We start from the raw sequence: 16,656 nt of genomic DNA, 5'->3' as shown, positions 1-16,656 counted from the left end.
AGGGGTTGGTTGTGGCACTGCAGGTGACCCCACACACACACACACGCTCCCTTTTCTTTGTTTGCGGGTTTATTTTTAATGCCACAACCTCTAGCCCCCTTCCCACTGCCTGGTGGAATGGGGGGGGGGAGGGGGACACTCGTTGGCTCTAATTTGTACACCACACCCCGGTTTCCTGGCACACTCCTCCCCTCAGAGGGGCTGTCACAAAACCTTTCTCCAGGGCCTTCAGAGCCAGCCCTAGGCATAAACAGACTGAGCAATTGCCTAGGGCCCCAAGCAGCTCAAGAGGGCCCCCTATTCATTATTAGTTTGGTAGGCGGGGGGGATATTCCTGCTTAGGGCCCTCTGTGGGCGAGCACTGCCTCTGAGGGCAATACTAACTGATGCTAGCCACTTACTGGATGACTGAATTAATCCTGAGTCAAATCCCATGGGCAGCCCCTGGCTGTAAAAGGCCCAAAACACACATGTCACATCTCCACTGCACATAGCCGCCAGTGAGCAAAGGCCACACAGAGGGAATGTGACTCCCGCACCCTATGGAGCAGATCTGTTTAACCTCAGGTTTTCGTCAGGGGAATTTCTCAGGGCTGCAGAACAGCCAACCCTAAGGATTAATTTTTTTTTTTTTTAAATCATGAATCAGGCCTCAAAAAATTAAATGATTGGCTTAAATATCATGAGCTTTTCTTTCAAAAATAATAAATGTGGGGGTCTTTTTATTTGCCTTCTGATTCTTGAGGCTTTAAGATTTTTGTTTTCTCTGCAAGCACTAGGGCCAGAAACTTACTCTTTAAAAAAATGACAACTGAGATTCTGACAATAATATTACTTCAGAAGCTTGGGCTTTAAGCAAAACACAAAATATCATCGTGACTCATAATACGATCCTGTGTGGTAATATTAGGACTGCTCCCATAATCTCAAGACTATTTATTTATGCCACAGATACGTCGTCCACAGAAATTGCAGCTGCCAAAGTAATGTTGAATAGAATAGAGGGTGAATTAAGAGTGTAGACAGGCGAAGAGTTCAGGAGTCCCACTAGTATTCAGTTTCACCTAAAGAAGCGGGCATAGTTGTTTTCCTGATTTAAAATAAATTGAAATGTATTTGATCATTATCCCTGCCCCTCCCTTATCTCAAAATGGTATAGAGAAATCATCTGAAAGGAAAATCTCTGCATTTTCCTATTGTGGACAAAAATGCTGGAAAACGGAGTAGTCCTCAGTGGCTCTCCTAATTGAGCTATGGCTACATTGTCCGTACACAGCAGGTCTCCACAAGGCCAGAACTGTATGGGGAAAAGCAGCTGCTCATGTCCAATACTCCCCACAGACCCAGTTCATGGCTAAATTATGTGCTGGTGACTGCAGTTTAGTACTGAAGATATCCTTGATATGTGCCCCTTTCGTGCACATTTTTTCCAGAGCATTTAGCCAGTTTACTTGACTGTACAGTGATTTTCTGTATTTAATTAACCTTTATTTGAAGTGATACAAACAATATCAATAGGCTTCAGGTAAATGGTTGTAAGTAAAGTCAATCTGACAAACACATTGTGTTCTCTATTATTGTTTCACTACTGTGTCTTTTTTTCAGTTTTTCCTGTTTTTTGTTTTACCTGAAGAAGGAATAAAGGGATAAATAAGCAATAAAATTAGGCCTGTCGCTTAATCACAGTTAACTTGCGTGATTGACTCAAAAAAATTAATCGTGATTAATCGCAGTTTTAATCACACAGTTAAACAATAGAATACCAACTGAAATTTATTAAATATGTTGGATGTTTTTCTATATTTTAAAATATATTGATTTCAATTACAACACAGAATACAAAGTGTACAAGTGTACAGTGCTCACTTTATATTATTTTTATTATAAATATTTGCACCATATAAATGATAAACAAATAATAATTTTGAATTCACCGCATACAAGTACTGTAGTGCAATCTCTTTATCGTGAAAGCGCACCTTACAAATGTAGATTTTTTTTGTTACATAACTGCATTCAAAAACAAAACAATGTAAAACTTTAGCGCCTACAAGTCCACTCAGTCCTACTTCTTGTACAGCCAATTGCTAAGAGAAATAAGTTTGTTTACATTTATGGGAGATAATGCTGCCCACTTCTTATTTACAATGGCACCTGAAAGTGAGAACAGACGTTCACATGGCACTTTTGTAGCCAGCAATACAAAGTATTTATGTTCTGGATATGCTAAACATTAATATGCCCCTTCATGCTTTGGCCGCCATTGCAAAGGACATGCTTCCATGTTGATGACGCTCGTTAAAAAAATAATGTGTTAATTAAATTTGTGACTGAACTCCTTGGGGGAGAATTGTATGTCTCCTACTCTGTGTTTTACCCACATTCTGTCATATATTTCACGTTATAGCAGTCTCGGATGATGACCTAGCATGTTGTTCCTTTTAAGAACACTTTCACTGCAGATTTGATAAAACACAAAGAAGGTACCAATGTGACATTTCTAAAGATAATTTCTAAAGATAGCTACAGAACTTGACCCAAATTTTAAGACTCTGAAGTGCCTTCCAAAATCTGATTGGGACGGGGTGTGGAGCATGCTGTTAGAAGTCTTAAAAGAGCAACACTCCAATGCAGAAACTGCAGAACCCAAACCACCAAAAAAAAATCAACCTTCTGGTGGTGGCATCTGACTCAGATGATGAAAATGAACATGCATTGATCTGCACTGCTTTGGATCGTTATCGAGCAGACCCCATCATCAGCATGGACACACGTCCTCTGGAAGGGTGGTTGAAGCATGAAGGGGCATATGACTCTTTAGCACATCTGGCACATAAATATCTTGCAATCCTGGCTACAACAGTGCCATGAGAATGCCTGTTCTCACTTTCAGGTGACACTGTAAACAAGAAGCGGGCAGCATTATCTCCTGCAAATGTAAACAAACTTGTTTGTCTTAGCGATTGGCTGAATGAGAAGTAGGACTGAGTGGACTCGTAGGCACTAAAGTTTTAAATTGTATTATTTTTGAATGCAGTTATTTTTTGTGAATAATTCTACATTTATAAGTTCAACTTTCATGATAAAAAATTGCACTATAGTACATGTATTAAGTGAATTGAAAAATACTATTTCCCTTATTTCTACAGTGCAAATATTTAAAATAAAAATAAATATATAGAGAGCACTGTACATATAATATAAAGTATATAAATAATATAATATAAATAATATAACAAACACAATTTGTTTTGTGTTGTAATTGAAATAAATATATTTGAAAATATGGAAAACATCCACAAATATTTATATAAATGGTATTCTATTATTGTTTAACAGCGTGATTAATCACACAATTATTTTTTTTAATCGCGCGATTAATCATGATTAATTTTTTTAATCGCTTGACAGCTCTAAATATAATAGGAGTTTATGATTAAATTGCATCAATCACATATTGCTGTTGCAATGTTAGAATTACATTAGAACTGTAAGCAAACAATATGGGAACAGATCCTCAGCACACGTTGCGACCATATGCAGCTATGACTGTTCATACCAGATGAGGATCTGCCCCATGAACCAGCAGGAAGAATATTTATAACACTCAACAAAGGAAAAATTTTAGTTTTACAGAAGAAACACAGCAGTGTAGATTTTGAATCCTCTATCATCATTTCCTTTGAGTTTCAGACCATTAATTATGTTTCCTTGATGATCAAAAATGGGCCATGAGGAATAATTTATTGATCTGGGTTCTTATATGAAGAGTAAGTCCAAGAATATTTTGTCCTTTGTCTTTATCAACTGTTTAACATGGGGATCAAACTAGACTATGTGAAAACAATATATTTTTATTCTGTGTTCTCACAATACTACCCTTTTGTCTAGAAATGGCTAAGCAAAATTCTCCATCATTAATTGAAGTTGTAAAACAAGTAGCAGAACAGCAACATTCACAAGCATCCGAAATAGAAAAAAGCAAAATAGTTCTTTCTCAGTTACAGGTAAGATCTAATTTAGAATGTTGGATTTACAATGTAGTACAATAGACAAGGAAGTATTACTCTGAATAAGGGAAGCTGATATTTCTCTATTTTTCTGGGGTATCTTAATTCAAAGTTAAGGCAGTTAGTCCATTCTTAAAAAAAATGAGGAGTCCGGTGGCACCTTAAAGATTAACAGATTTATTTGGCCATAAGCTTTTGTGGGAAAAAAACCCACTTCTTCAGATGCAAGTCTCCACGTTTCACACTCAACGGCAAGTCATCCATACTGCTGAAACCAGTAAGGAGAATCACCACTGAGCGATGGGCTCCTGCCGTCTTTTTAAGGTGCACAAGTTAGAGGCCCCTTTATTACCTTATCAATCCTCTATCTACCTTAGTAGCTCCCCTGCACCTTCCCCAATTTGGGAGCTCAGGAGAGGTATCCCCTTTGGATCTTCTAAGGAACCAAGAATGTAGGGCACGTTAATAGGACTATGGACTGTATTTTGGAAGGCTTAGAAATGGATTTAAGGGTCATGAGGACAACCAGCTAAACACTAACTCACCTTGTAATGCATATGCTAAGAGAGCAAATATGATTCTTAGAAGTATAGGCAGGGGAATATCAAGTGAGTTCCATCCTTGAGGGGGCCATTTAGGGATCTGGGGCAAAAATCTGTCTGGGGATTGGTCCTGCTTTGAGCAGGGGGTTGGACTGGGTGACCTCCTGAGGTCCCTTCGAACCCTGATATTCTATGATTCTTTAGACCTTCTGGGGCACATGGCAGAGGGGTTCATTTCTGCAGACAATGTTTATGGCTCACCAGAGGGAACCTGGGCCTGACATACCTTGAAAGCTTTTATCACCTGCAGCAGAGGTGCCTCTTCCTGCAGACTTCCTAAGGGGCATGCAGCAGAATATTGAGATATTGTTGCAGCAAATAGTTCTAGATTATAATATTTACACAGGTTATATGCAACTTTTGGGAAGCCCACAGAGCTTCAAAGTCCTGGACAATTACACTCATTCATTTTCTTTTAGTTTCTTAATTTTTTTAACCTAGAACATTCCATACAAAAGCTAGCATTAATGTTAAGGTTGAATAGTTATGTACTCAAAAGTCAGGAAACACCAAAATTAAGATTGTATGTACATCTCTAACTCTACTTTCTTATGTGTATTTCACAGAAAACACATAAAACAGTTGTTTCTTCTCCAAAATTCAAGATCTTTGCCATTAGGACCTTTCACTTGTCTATCCTAGATGGCTGGTAGATCAGAGATGATGCCAGTTCTACTGAAAGTTTCTCTCTTGTAATCTAAGATTTGAAAAAAGTTCTATATAAACAATATAGGGTCATTCTCCTTAGTCCTGTCAAGGAATTCAGCTTCATAGCTGATGTCCCTCCTCATACCGTTATACAGGTCCTCCATGTAACAGTCCTGCCTAACAACGTGCCTGCATTCTAAATTGAACATGTTTATGATAGTGTTCATGATTAGCTCTTCAATTTCTGGACATGTTGTTAAATTAATTCTTTTTGGTTTAGCTTGTCAGCTGTTTACTTTAGAGACTTCAGTACTGTATGTGGAGTCAGTAACTTTACAGCAATGTGACTTAATTTAGACCATTAGTGCTTGTAGCCACATAGACATCCCTCCAGCATTTTCACTTGTCAGTGTGCCTTTGAGTAGGTATGCACTCTCCTGCTGATACCATCATAGTAAACAGAGATGGAAAAGACATACAGTAGTAGGTTATTTTGCCAATCACTACCATTTCATTATTGTTCCTTATTTTATATTGTCAAATGCTGAGTCCAGTCTAGTTTTATTCATAGATATTAAGACCAGAAGGCACCATTATCATCAGCTAGGATAATTTACTTAACAAAGGCCATAGAATTTCATCAACTGATTCCCACATCAAGCCCATAAATCTGGCTGAGCTACAGCTTGATTTAAAGTAATAAAAAAATCCACCACAGCCCTGGATAAGTTGTTCCAATGGATAATTACCCTCACTGTTAAATATTTCCGAATTATTTCTAGTCTGAATTTGCCTAGTTTCAGCTTCCAGCCATCAGATCTCATTATGCCTTTGTCTGCTAAATTAAAGAGCCCTCTATTGTCAGAAATCTTCTCCCCATGTAGGTACTTACAGACCTTAATCAAATCACCTCTTAACCTTCTCTTGGATTAACTAAACAGATCTCACTTCTTTAGACTCTCAGTGTAAGGCAGATTTTCCAGACCTTGAATCATTCTCATAGAGCTTTTCTGAACCCTTTACTATTTTTCAACATCCTTTTAAAAATGTGGACACCAGAACTGGACACTATTCCAGTAATAGTCTCTCTAATGTTGTGTATGGTGTTAATACCATGCTCCTACTTGATATTCCCCTGCATATACTTCTAAGAATCATATTTGCTCTCTTAGCATCTGCATTACAAGGTGAGTTAGTGTTTAGTTGGTTGTCCTCATGACCCTTAAATCCATTTCTGAGCCTTCCAAAATACAGTCCATAGTCCTATTAATGTGCCCTACATTCTTGGTTCCTAAATGTATGACCATGCATTTAGCTGTATTAAAACATTTTGATCGAGTAAGCCCAGCTTACCACAAAATTGAGATCTCTCTGTAGAGATCTCTCTATAGAAATCTGTCTTTATCATCATTTACCTCTCCGCTAATTATTGTGTCATCAACAAACTTTACCAGTGATGATTTTATATTTTCTTCCAGATTACTGATAAAGAGATTGAATAGCATTGGGCCCAGAGCATATCCCTGTTGTATCTCATTAGAGATGAGCCATTGGATGACAATTCACCATTTAAAACTACTTTTTAGATGAATCACTTAGCCAGTTTTTGTTCAATTTAATATGTGATTTTGTATATTGCTATTTTTTTCCTCGGAATGTCAGGTGGTACTAAGTCAAATACCTTCTAAAAGTCCTGGAGATCACAAGATTTAGGCCTATCTAGACTAGGAAAAAGTGGTTGATGCTAGGAAGATGTGAGTTAACATAAGTTGACAGGAACTAAGGACCATCACTACCTCCCACTGCAAGTGAAAGGCATACTTCCTTGACCTAAAATAAACACATAGCAGCCCATACGTTTTTACAAAACTCCATACCTAAACCAAAACAAAAAACTTTACACTGCACATGCAATTCTCCCCCTCGGGAGAACATGAGAAAGAGAGAACAAACTACACCTGAGAGATGTGATTCATGTCACTTAATGTATTATTGGAAGGCCCTCAGATATTATGGTGATGAGAGCAGTGTAAGAACCTAGATCGAATTGAGTTAGCTAAACCCAATTAACTCAGCCACTTTTCCTAATATAGATGCAGAGTGACACCTTTACCTTGGTTTTAGTCTGTTGTCTCCTGATTTTACCCCGCATCTGCAATAGAAAAAGCAGTCGACTTTAGTTTGGTCTAAACTCCTAGTTTAGATAAAACATTAGGAAGACTGATACGGTTAGGGTCTCTGACACATCCCACTATACATCATCTGAATATGAGGAAACTGAACCCATTTGAAAGATAACAAATTTCATGTACACTTATCTTTAAGACCAATCCGACAAAGCCTCAGATATTATCACCTGTCATGTCTCTTGGTGATGATTTTAGGAAATGGATCTCTTCTATTCAAACTATTTTTAAGTTGCATAGATTTCTTTATTGTGTGTTCTGTATTAAATGAAAAGAACGAATTCTGTTAACTAAATGTAGATGATATTGTTTCAATAGCTTGCTGCTAGACTCCCAAACATTGGCTTTCCACTGATAGGAGAATATTACAATATTTTACAGGCTGAGCTTCAAGAACTTGAAAAACAAATGGACTCTGCTTTATTAGAAACAAAGGCAACAGAAAGGCAAATTTATCAGCAAGATGATGACATAGAAACTACAAAATATCACTGTGAAAGTCTGGAGTCCCAAGTCAGATCCCTATATGCTGAAAAGATAAAGCTGAAACTTGACACGGAAGCAGCACAAGAAGAATTTGAGATGATGCTTGCAAGAAATGGTGCATATCATGAGAAAATAATGGCTCATAAAGAGCGTTATTGGGAAGCAGAAAGCAAAATGCCAGTTATGCTCGAACTTGCTAAAAAACAAGACATGGTTCAAGAGCTAAAGACAAAGAAAGAAGAATTAATGAATGACCTCCAGAATCCTGAAGGACAAGTTATAAAACAAGTGCAGGTCAGATGTTTCTGTTTCTAGATACCTTTCTTATTGTGTACAAAAATATTTTACAATTTTAAATAATAATCTGGTCTAGCTTTGCAGTGCTTGCTATGGTGTGCGGAAACATGTAATATCTGGGTTCATTGCCTAAGCTAGATTGAGTAAATGGTGATCTTAGTTTACAGTAAAAATGGTACCAGCCACTATTCTTGATGTTTTATTCCAAAAGCTAAGTTCACCTGATATAACAACATTAACTTGGCTGTGAAAAAACTACAGTGCTGTCAGCTAAAATACATCAGTTGCCTCCACTGTTATTTGTAGGATACTGCAAGGTCTTGGATAAACCTACATATACACTTTTCAGAACACACACTGTATATCCCTGTAAATGTTACTACATTACTAGTGTCAGCGAACAGCACAGTGTTTAGTTGGTAACAAATTGTACTTGAGCTATGTGAGAACAGAAGGTGAAGGGGTGAGAAAAGATGACAGAAGAAGGGAGAAGGAGAAAAAACATCAATTTTGATATGTATAATCTCCAGCAATTGTGTGTGTGTGCGTAATTTTAATGCTTTATTAAATTTGTAAAAGTTAAAGCAGTCTGAGCTGCAAAAATGTACAGCTATAGAGGAAAACTAAGCAACTTCATATTTGGAATTGTCTTAGAATCACAGAGTCTAATTCTGATGTAATTTACACTGGCATAAATCAGAAGTAACTCCACTGGAGAATGGAGTTACACTACTATAACAGTAATGTGAGATTAGATTAAACCTACTGCTCTCAGACTGGAAAAAAAAAAACAAATTATCATAATATACCAAGTCTTGCAACAAGATTAATGGACAAAATTAAGGCTTGTCATAGGAAGGTTATGTCTCATACTGACTACAATGGGGTTGCACCTGCTTATGTAAGGGCTAAGTTTGTTCAGGGTTTAGTGTCTCTTTCTTACGTAAATTGAACTTTTACAATTGTTCAAATATGCCATAATCTGTACGCCCTCCCCCCCAAGATCTATAGTGGCAAAAGTGTATATTACATAGGTGATCAAGTGATTATATGCACTATAGCAGGGGTTGGCAACCTCTGGTACGCTGCTCGCCAGGGTAAGCACCCTGGCGGGCCGGGCCAGTTTGTTTACCTGCTGCGTCAGCAGATTCAGATGATTGCGGCTCCCACTGGCCGCAGTTCGCCATCCCAGGGAGGGCGTACAGATTATGGCATATTTGAACAATTGTAAAAGTTCAATGCCATTTATGTAAGAAAGAGACACTAAACCCTGAACAAACTTAGCCCTTACATAAGCAGGTGCAACCCCATTGTAGTCAGTATGAGACATAACCTTCCTATGACAAGCCTTAATTTTGTCCATTAATCTTGTTGCAAGACTTGGTTTATTATGATAATTTGTATTTTTTTTCAGTCTGAGAGCAGTAGGTTTAATCTAATCTCACATTACTGTTATAGTAGTGTAACTCCATTCTCCAGTGGAGTTACTTCTGATTATGCCAGTGTAAATTACATCAGAATTAGACTCTGTCATTCTAAGACAATTTCAAATATGAAGTTACTTAGTTTTCCTCTATAGCTGTATATTTTTGCAGCTCAGACTGCTTTAACTTTTACAAATTTAATAAAGCATTAAAATTACACACACACACACACAATATTGCTGGAGATTATACATATCAAAATTGATGTTTTTTCTCCTCCTCCCTTCTTCTGTCATCTTTTCTCACCCCTTCACCTTCTGTTCTCACATAGCTAAAGTACAACCTGGCGACCCCTGCACTATAACTTAGAATTTAAGATTTATGTAAATGTATATATACATCTATATTCACATCTGGTGCTATAAAGAGGAACATAGAAGATATGCTGTCTGTTTGCTGCCTGTAAACTCTATTAATTGTTCTGCTTTCATGCTGTGGCTTGTGATTGCATATACTTTCAATTCCATGTGGCTTTTCTACAATAAAAAAGCCTATGTAGAATGAAGGTTTTATCTTGTTGTAATCCCCTCTTTCTTCTCTGAGAATGAACTCTGTATAGAAACCAGCTTTTTTATTAGAAATCATTTAGTTATGTAGGCGACGTTGCTATTTGAGCATTATCATAGAAAATTACAATAGATGAGAAATGATTTATTACATGTAAATCCATTTACAAATGTGACCCTTCTACCAGGTGGAGTCAGCAGCAACAAGGGCCAGGTTCACTATTTAGGGGTTTATCTTAACGCTATAAAACAGAACTGGCTTGAGCCCCTACCCAGGAAACCTGGAAAATTGAACACCATCTCCGGGCACCTTTAAGAGGCAATACGTCCGCACTCATAAGCACTGAATCTATGTATAACAAACAAGAACTTTTATTAAAAGGGAAAAGGAACCAAGCATTAGTTTGGGGAAACACCACAACCATATTCAAAAGCAGGTGATCATGTGATCATCCCACCCCAGAGTACGCTGGGCAGTGTCCTTCTCCCCAGGTTCTCACCTAACAGTGTGAAAGTCCCACAAACAAGTGTTCCTTTAACAAGCCACTCCCCTCTCCCTACACTGCACCCCACTCGCAGTTGCTGTCCTTGTTCAGCAAAGACCTAGAGCCATAGCCACTGCAATTGGCTCACAGCTGCCGCCATTTGCTTTGTATCCCTGCCCGCTGCCGTCACTGCACTGCCATTTGCTCTACCCCCATTGGCCACTACACCATCGCTTTCTCTGCTGCCACCTGTAGCTCTGCTGTAACCTCTGTGACACCATGTCTTGAGGTCCCACCACCTAACCCAGCTCTCAGTGATTTCAGCAATTCATGGGGAATCTCACAGCTACTGCAGGTTGTTTTGCTGAAATGCTGCCCACAGCAGGTCTAAGAGCAGGTCTACACTTAAAATGCAGCATGGGCACAACTGTGCCACTGTAGTGTAGACCTGGCCTAAGGATTAGCATTTAGAACTGGTTTTCAGAGACTTCAGCTGTAGCGATCGCTTAAAATATCAAAAGACTCTCAACTGAATTTAATCAGCTCTGTCTTTAAAAAGTGGGGAGGGGAGTGTCAAATAGCATCTAAGACACTTAGAAAGAACCCACGCCACCAGGTAAGAACAACTGTCCCCACTCCCTCTCCCCTTTCATTGAGATTTGGCATCTCTATCTGCTGCTTAGCAAGTGCAGTTCAGTTGAAGGTGACCCCCTCAATCAGCACGTGCTAAGCGCAGTTCTGCTGCCCGTTACAATAAGGATAAAATTTCTTTACCCCTGCACTCAATGCTAAAGTGATTTGTAACCCAACACCAGCCAAAATTGATCACTTTGGCAACACAGTTTGTCTGCTGAATACCGAGGCAGAGTAGGTGTGTTCATGTAAATACAGTGGGGTTCTCAAGTCTTTTTCCCCCAGCTCATCACTAGATGTCAGGGGAGAGCTCATTCCCTGCTTACACTTTGATAAACAGAATAGCCATAATTCTATTAGCATTAGATTTCACATGGGAAGAGAATGTAGTTCACCTATTATGCACATTATACCCCATGATTGAATTTTTAAAGTTGACTATTAGTCTTGTATATGTGCACAGTTCTAAATACTTTTGCAATAGTGTGCTAGATAAATTCAAATTGTTGCATCCCTGTAGCTGTAGTCATGTCCCTGAGCAATATTACTATGTAGTTTTTGTAACTATATCAATACATATGATTTGCTAGGTAGGCAGGAAGTATATTTAAATCAAACTTTTAAATTGTTGAACTTATTTCTTTAGCTAAAGTCAATGCTTATGCAAACAGATTGTTAAAATAACATTACAGAAGGTAACCCATTTGTACTAGAGTCATCTTTGTTTTACAAATGGGGTTTGGGGTTTTTTTGTTTTTAATTCCCACTTGTATCTTCAGGAAGAAATTACACATTTAATAGAGGAAGTTACTATGGTAAAAGAGTCTATCAATGAAAAGAAAAAATTGCTTGAAGAAGAGAAAAAAGTGCATGCTAAACTTAGAAAAGAGATTGAGGTAAGGTTTAGAGTTATTTGACTAGAATATAATTACAGTCATATGACAGAATATACATATTGTAGTTGAAGTTGTAAAATATTTTACTAAACAGGTTGCTACATATCCAAGCATATACATTAACCAATGATAACACCATTAGACTCAAATCCTGAAGAATATTTAATGTTGGTAGAACTCATCTAACCTTGAGAGCTGATATTTGAATTTTTGAGAGCAAGGGAAAAATTTTAGTCATCAGCATTTTCCTCCGCAACATTCTAGGAATGAATTCAGCCATGAGATCTTAGAATAATGTTGATCACTTCTCTTTTGCCTTCTTCTGAAAGCGAATGAAGAGATTGCTGAACTTGTAACACTTGTTGTTTCTAGAAGTTGCTCTTTATAGGTGTCAAGTTTAAGATGTTTGGGGAAAGGAGGTAATATTGGGAATTTTAAAAAAGAGTCTGCAATGGGATAGTATGCACAATTTACCTAAAACAGTTTACTACTTGTTTCTGTTTTGACTGTTTATTGCTTGCCCTATGGTACCTGATATCTAACCAATGGAAGAATCAATTGCACCAAGAAAATGGCCTTCCTGAGCACCTTCAAAATTTGAGCTGTGTGTAAAGTAGAGAGAGCACAACTACTCATAATTTGCAATCTGCCCAGACAGTATTATTAATCGTTATGAGGTTATCTGTTTAAATAGTTGAGTGATATTCAAAAGTACATCTGAGAGGTGTTGAGCCTCAGACTTTCATATCCTTTGTCTCGTTAGGCAAATTAAATGCCATAAAATGTAATGATCTGATTCAAAGCCTGATAATATAAAGGTTTTGAACAGATTTGAGACTAGCTCAATAGAGCACTACAATATAGAAGGGAGAGAGTGGAATTTTTTCAGATTACAAGGAACAGGAGAAAATTCTTAAACTGAAAACTAAAACACAACCATTTTAAGACCCTAGGTCAACTCTCTGTTCTTCGGCATCAGAAAACAGACTTTATTATCATGACAAAATCCGTCTGAGAAAGATAGAGGAGGAGTTTTAGTCATCTGAAAGCACTTTGTAAAACATTAGGTTATCAGAATAAATGTAATTAATGCCCTTTATACTCCAATCAGTTAATATCTAATTTATGACTGTTGCGGGCTGAAGATTAACTCTGATCCTGGCGTTACTTTCCATTTTCTTTAAGTTATTTGGACTGTGAGCTCTGTAGGTCTCAGAGGAAAGGGGAATCTGAAAAAAACCACCCTAAAACACAGAGCATGCACACGTACACACACACACACACACACACACACACACACACACACATCCCCTTTGAGGGTATCCTTTTTTTTTGTGAAAAGTCGAGAAAATTCCACAAGGCAAATGCCTTGGTCTATGAGGTGTTTGGATGGAGAACTCCTAGGCCAAAGTCAGCAAAGCATTTGGTTGGTTGTATAATATGAATATTGGAGACTATAAAGAGATCATCTAACTCAGGCGTTCCCAAACTTCATTGCACCATGAGCCCCTTCTGACAACAAAGTTACTATATAACCCTGGGAGGGGGCCGCAGCCCAAGCCCTGGCGCCCAGGGTGGGGTGGAGAGGGGGCCACAGCCTGAGCCCTGTCCCCCCAGGTGGTGCTGGAACTAGGGCTTCAGCTTCAGCGCTGGGTCCCTGCATATCTAATGCTGGGCCTGGTGGCCCCATTAAAATAAGACCATGACCCACTTTGGGGTCCTGACCCACAGTTTGAGACCCGCTGATCTAACATATTTCTCTAGTAACCTAAGTTACAGTCAAATCCAGTTTTTGAGGAATTAAAAACTATCTACTCTTTGTATCGTCTATAGTCTTTTCTGTACAAATCAACGTTTGCCAGAGCAGTGCAGCTTTCCTGACCCTAGAGCCCTGCCAGCTACATTAGTCTGAATCTTTGTGTTCCATGTGTTACCTGCAAACAGCCCTCAGATGTATTTATTCTATTTTATTAGGTACAGAATAAAAGAAGTGATGCTATTCTAAAACGTTTGCATTGTCAACTGAACAAACTCCAGTCGAACAGAAGACAGTGGCACTGGAACATTCAACAGATGGAAAAAAAGGCAGCTGAACTAAGAAAGTGTCTTGGAGTAACAGAGTGATATATAGTACAGTACAATACAATGCTCAGCAATTTATAACATATGTCATCCTTTATATATAACAGGTGGTTGTTGGAAATAATCCCTTGAATCTTGGACTAAGGATGAGTGATTTTTTCCCCCTCTGCTCTGTGCCCTAGAATACTTTGTGTTCTGTGCCAACTTTAATGGCCTAAAGCAATGTTCTCTTTTGTTCATGGGGCCAGTGACTTCTCAGGAAGGAATTTATTACAATTCCCAGACTGCCTTCAAAAGCATCTACCAACATTTGAAAATCCCTTAAGACCATATACATTTGGAAAGTTCCTTTTCGTTTGGTTGGATTTTTTTTTTTTAGATCAAGTTCTGCATTGTTTTTCACTCTGGGAAATTCATATGAGGTGGATAATTGCATTTAATGAGCTACAAAAGCTTCAGATCTTTCATGCACAGCTCTAATCAGTGCAGTGTACTAAGTAACTCTGAGCTCTCTGGTAGTATTTTGCCACGTGGAAGAGTCAGCTGTACAAGATACTATTGCATTCCTGCTCTCCTTGTGCCAGGATTCCCCTCGCCCTAGCACAAGAGAAAGAAGACATACATAGTCTGTCCTGCTTGCTTACCATGAAAGGGCCCGGGACAATCACAGTTTAAGGATTGCTCCTCCTAAAACACAATCGCTCCCAGAGCTCCCGGTAAGGCTGTGCAGGACTACACTACCCCTTATTCAGAGCTGTCGCTAAGTGCCACAGTCTAACTCTATGGAGGCTAAAGCATGGGTAAAATTAATTCTAGTAAATAAAGATCACTTAATAGAGACCAGTTTTGTTTGAAACACGCAGATGTATGTTTTCTGCGGTTGGGTGATGCAAGGAATGTAAAGAGTAAAATGGCAGTTTAGAATAACATGATGCTGCAAATTCCTCCATGCTTCTGAACCAGTTCCTATGTTAGGGCCTGAGACTATTCCTATTGGTACCAATGAGAAAACTCTTCCTGAATTCAGATGGACTAGGATCAGACCCTTGTGGCGTGCTGTTGATGTATGTCACAATGAAAGAAGAGGGAGACAACATTGTATGATGGCCTTTTCCCTGGCAAACAAACAAACAAACAAACAAACAAAGAAACCCAAACATTATTTAAACTGTAATTTTTTAAAAGTCAGCTTTGTGCAGACGTTTTTTACTGCTCTGGACAATAGAAAATGTGGAATTTCAGCACAACATTATCAAGTTTTCTCAGTTCACTTTTTTCTTGGCTGAGGTTTTGTTTTTACAGAACTGATCACTTGTTCGTCTCGTACTTCAATTAACTTTCTGGACTCAAAGTCAAAGCTTCAGAGGAGCATCGCAATTATAAGACTTAAGTCATGCATTTCCCCAGGACTTTTGGAAAAGAAAAATGAACACCAAATCACCATTTATTTAAAACTTCATGTCAGAACCTTAGTGAATAACCAGTTTCTCTGCATAATAATATTTCTCTGCATGATTTGTATTGTTTTGTATTTTGCATTTCTGGAATTTGTATTCATTGTTTATTCTTATAGTTTAGATGACAATTCACTCCTGAGCCCATCAATAATATTCATATTTATTCCAGAAAGTATTTAATTTTGTGTTTGATGAGTTATTGGTTTATGTAATTTACATTTGCCTTTAAACCTGAGTATGTGCATGTATTTGAGCAAGTTGAATATTTATGTTTTATTTAGTTTCTTTTTATTAAACTGTCTAGATACTGTCAGTTTTAGGAAGCTAAAATTAAATGCATTATTAGTGTTTTAATTACTATTTTATTCTTAGTAAGAAAGTTCATATAAACTTCTATATACTTTAAAGAGTATGTGTTTTCCTTCATATAAACTGATTTATGCCCATCGCAATGAATCTCAAAGGGTCACTGTCACTTATTTAGTCCCCAAAATTTGCCTACCTTAGATAAAGGTAAATTCCCCATGCAGTAATCCACCTAAGGCACATTTTTAACAAAATAACCTAGAAATGTATATCAGCTCTATATCAGGGGTTGGCAACCTCTGGCACGTGGCTTGCCGGGGTAAGCACCCTGGCAGGCTGGGTTGGTTTGTTTACTTGCTGCATCAGCAGGTTCGGTCGATCGCAGCTCCCACTGGCTGCAGTTCGCCATCCCAGGCCAATGGGGGTGGCGGGAAGCCGCGGCCAGCACATCCCTCGCCCGCACCACTTCCCACCACCTTCGTTGGCCTGGGATGGTGAACCGTAGCCAGTGGGAGCTGCGATCGGCTGAACCTACCGACGTGGCAGGTAAACAAACCGGCCCGGCCCGCCAGGGTGCT

At 38.4% G+C, this 16,656-nt stretch overlaps 1 protein-coding gene across 1 annotated transcript; it reads left to right on the top strand.

Moving 5' to 3' along the window:
- The first annotated feature begins 3,893 nt into the window (after positions 1 to 3,893).
- CCDC122 (coiled-coil domain containing 122) lies at positions 3,894 to 16,179 on the top strand. Its single transcript, XM_065582247.1, has 4 exons — positions 3,894 to 4,007; positions 7,765 to 8,226; positions 12,117 to 12,233; positions 14,208 to 16,179. Exons 1-4 carry the CDS (start codon positions 3,894 to 3,896, stop codon positions 14,355 to 14,357), a joined length of 843 nt encoding a protein of 280 aa, XP_065438319.1. The 3' UTR covers positions 14,358 to 16,179.
- The last annotated feature ends 477 nt before the right edge of the window (positions 16,180 to 16,656 follow it).

Source organism: Chrysemys picta, chromosome 1 (assembly GCF_011386835.1).
Source record: "Chrysemys picta bellii isolate R12L10 chromosome 1, ASM1138683v2, whole genome shotgun sequence".
NCBI classification, from domain to species: Eukaryota; Metazoa; Chordata; order Testudines; family Emydidae; genus Chrysemys; species Chrysemys picta.
The sequence above is the reverse complement of the archived record's forward strand: the minus strand, read 5'-3'. Positions and strand labels throughout refer to the sequence as shown.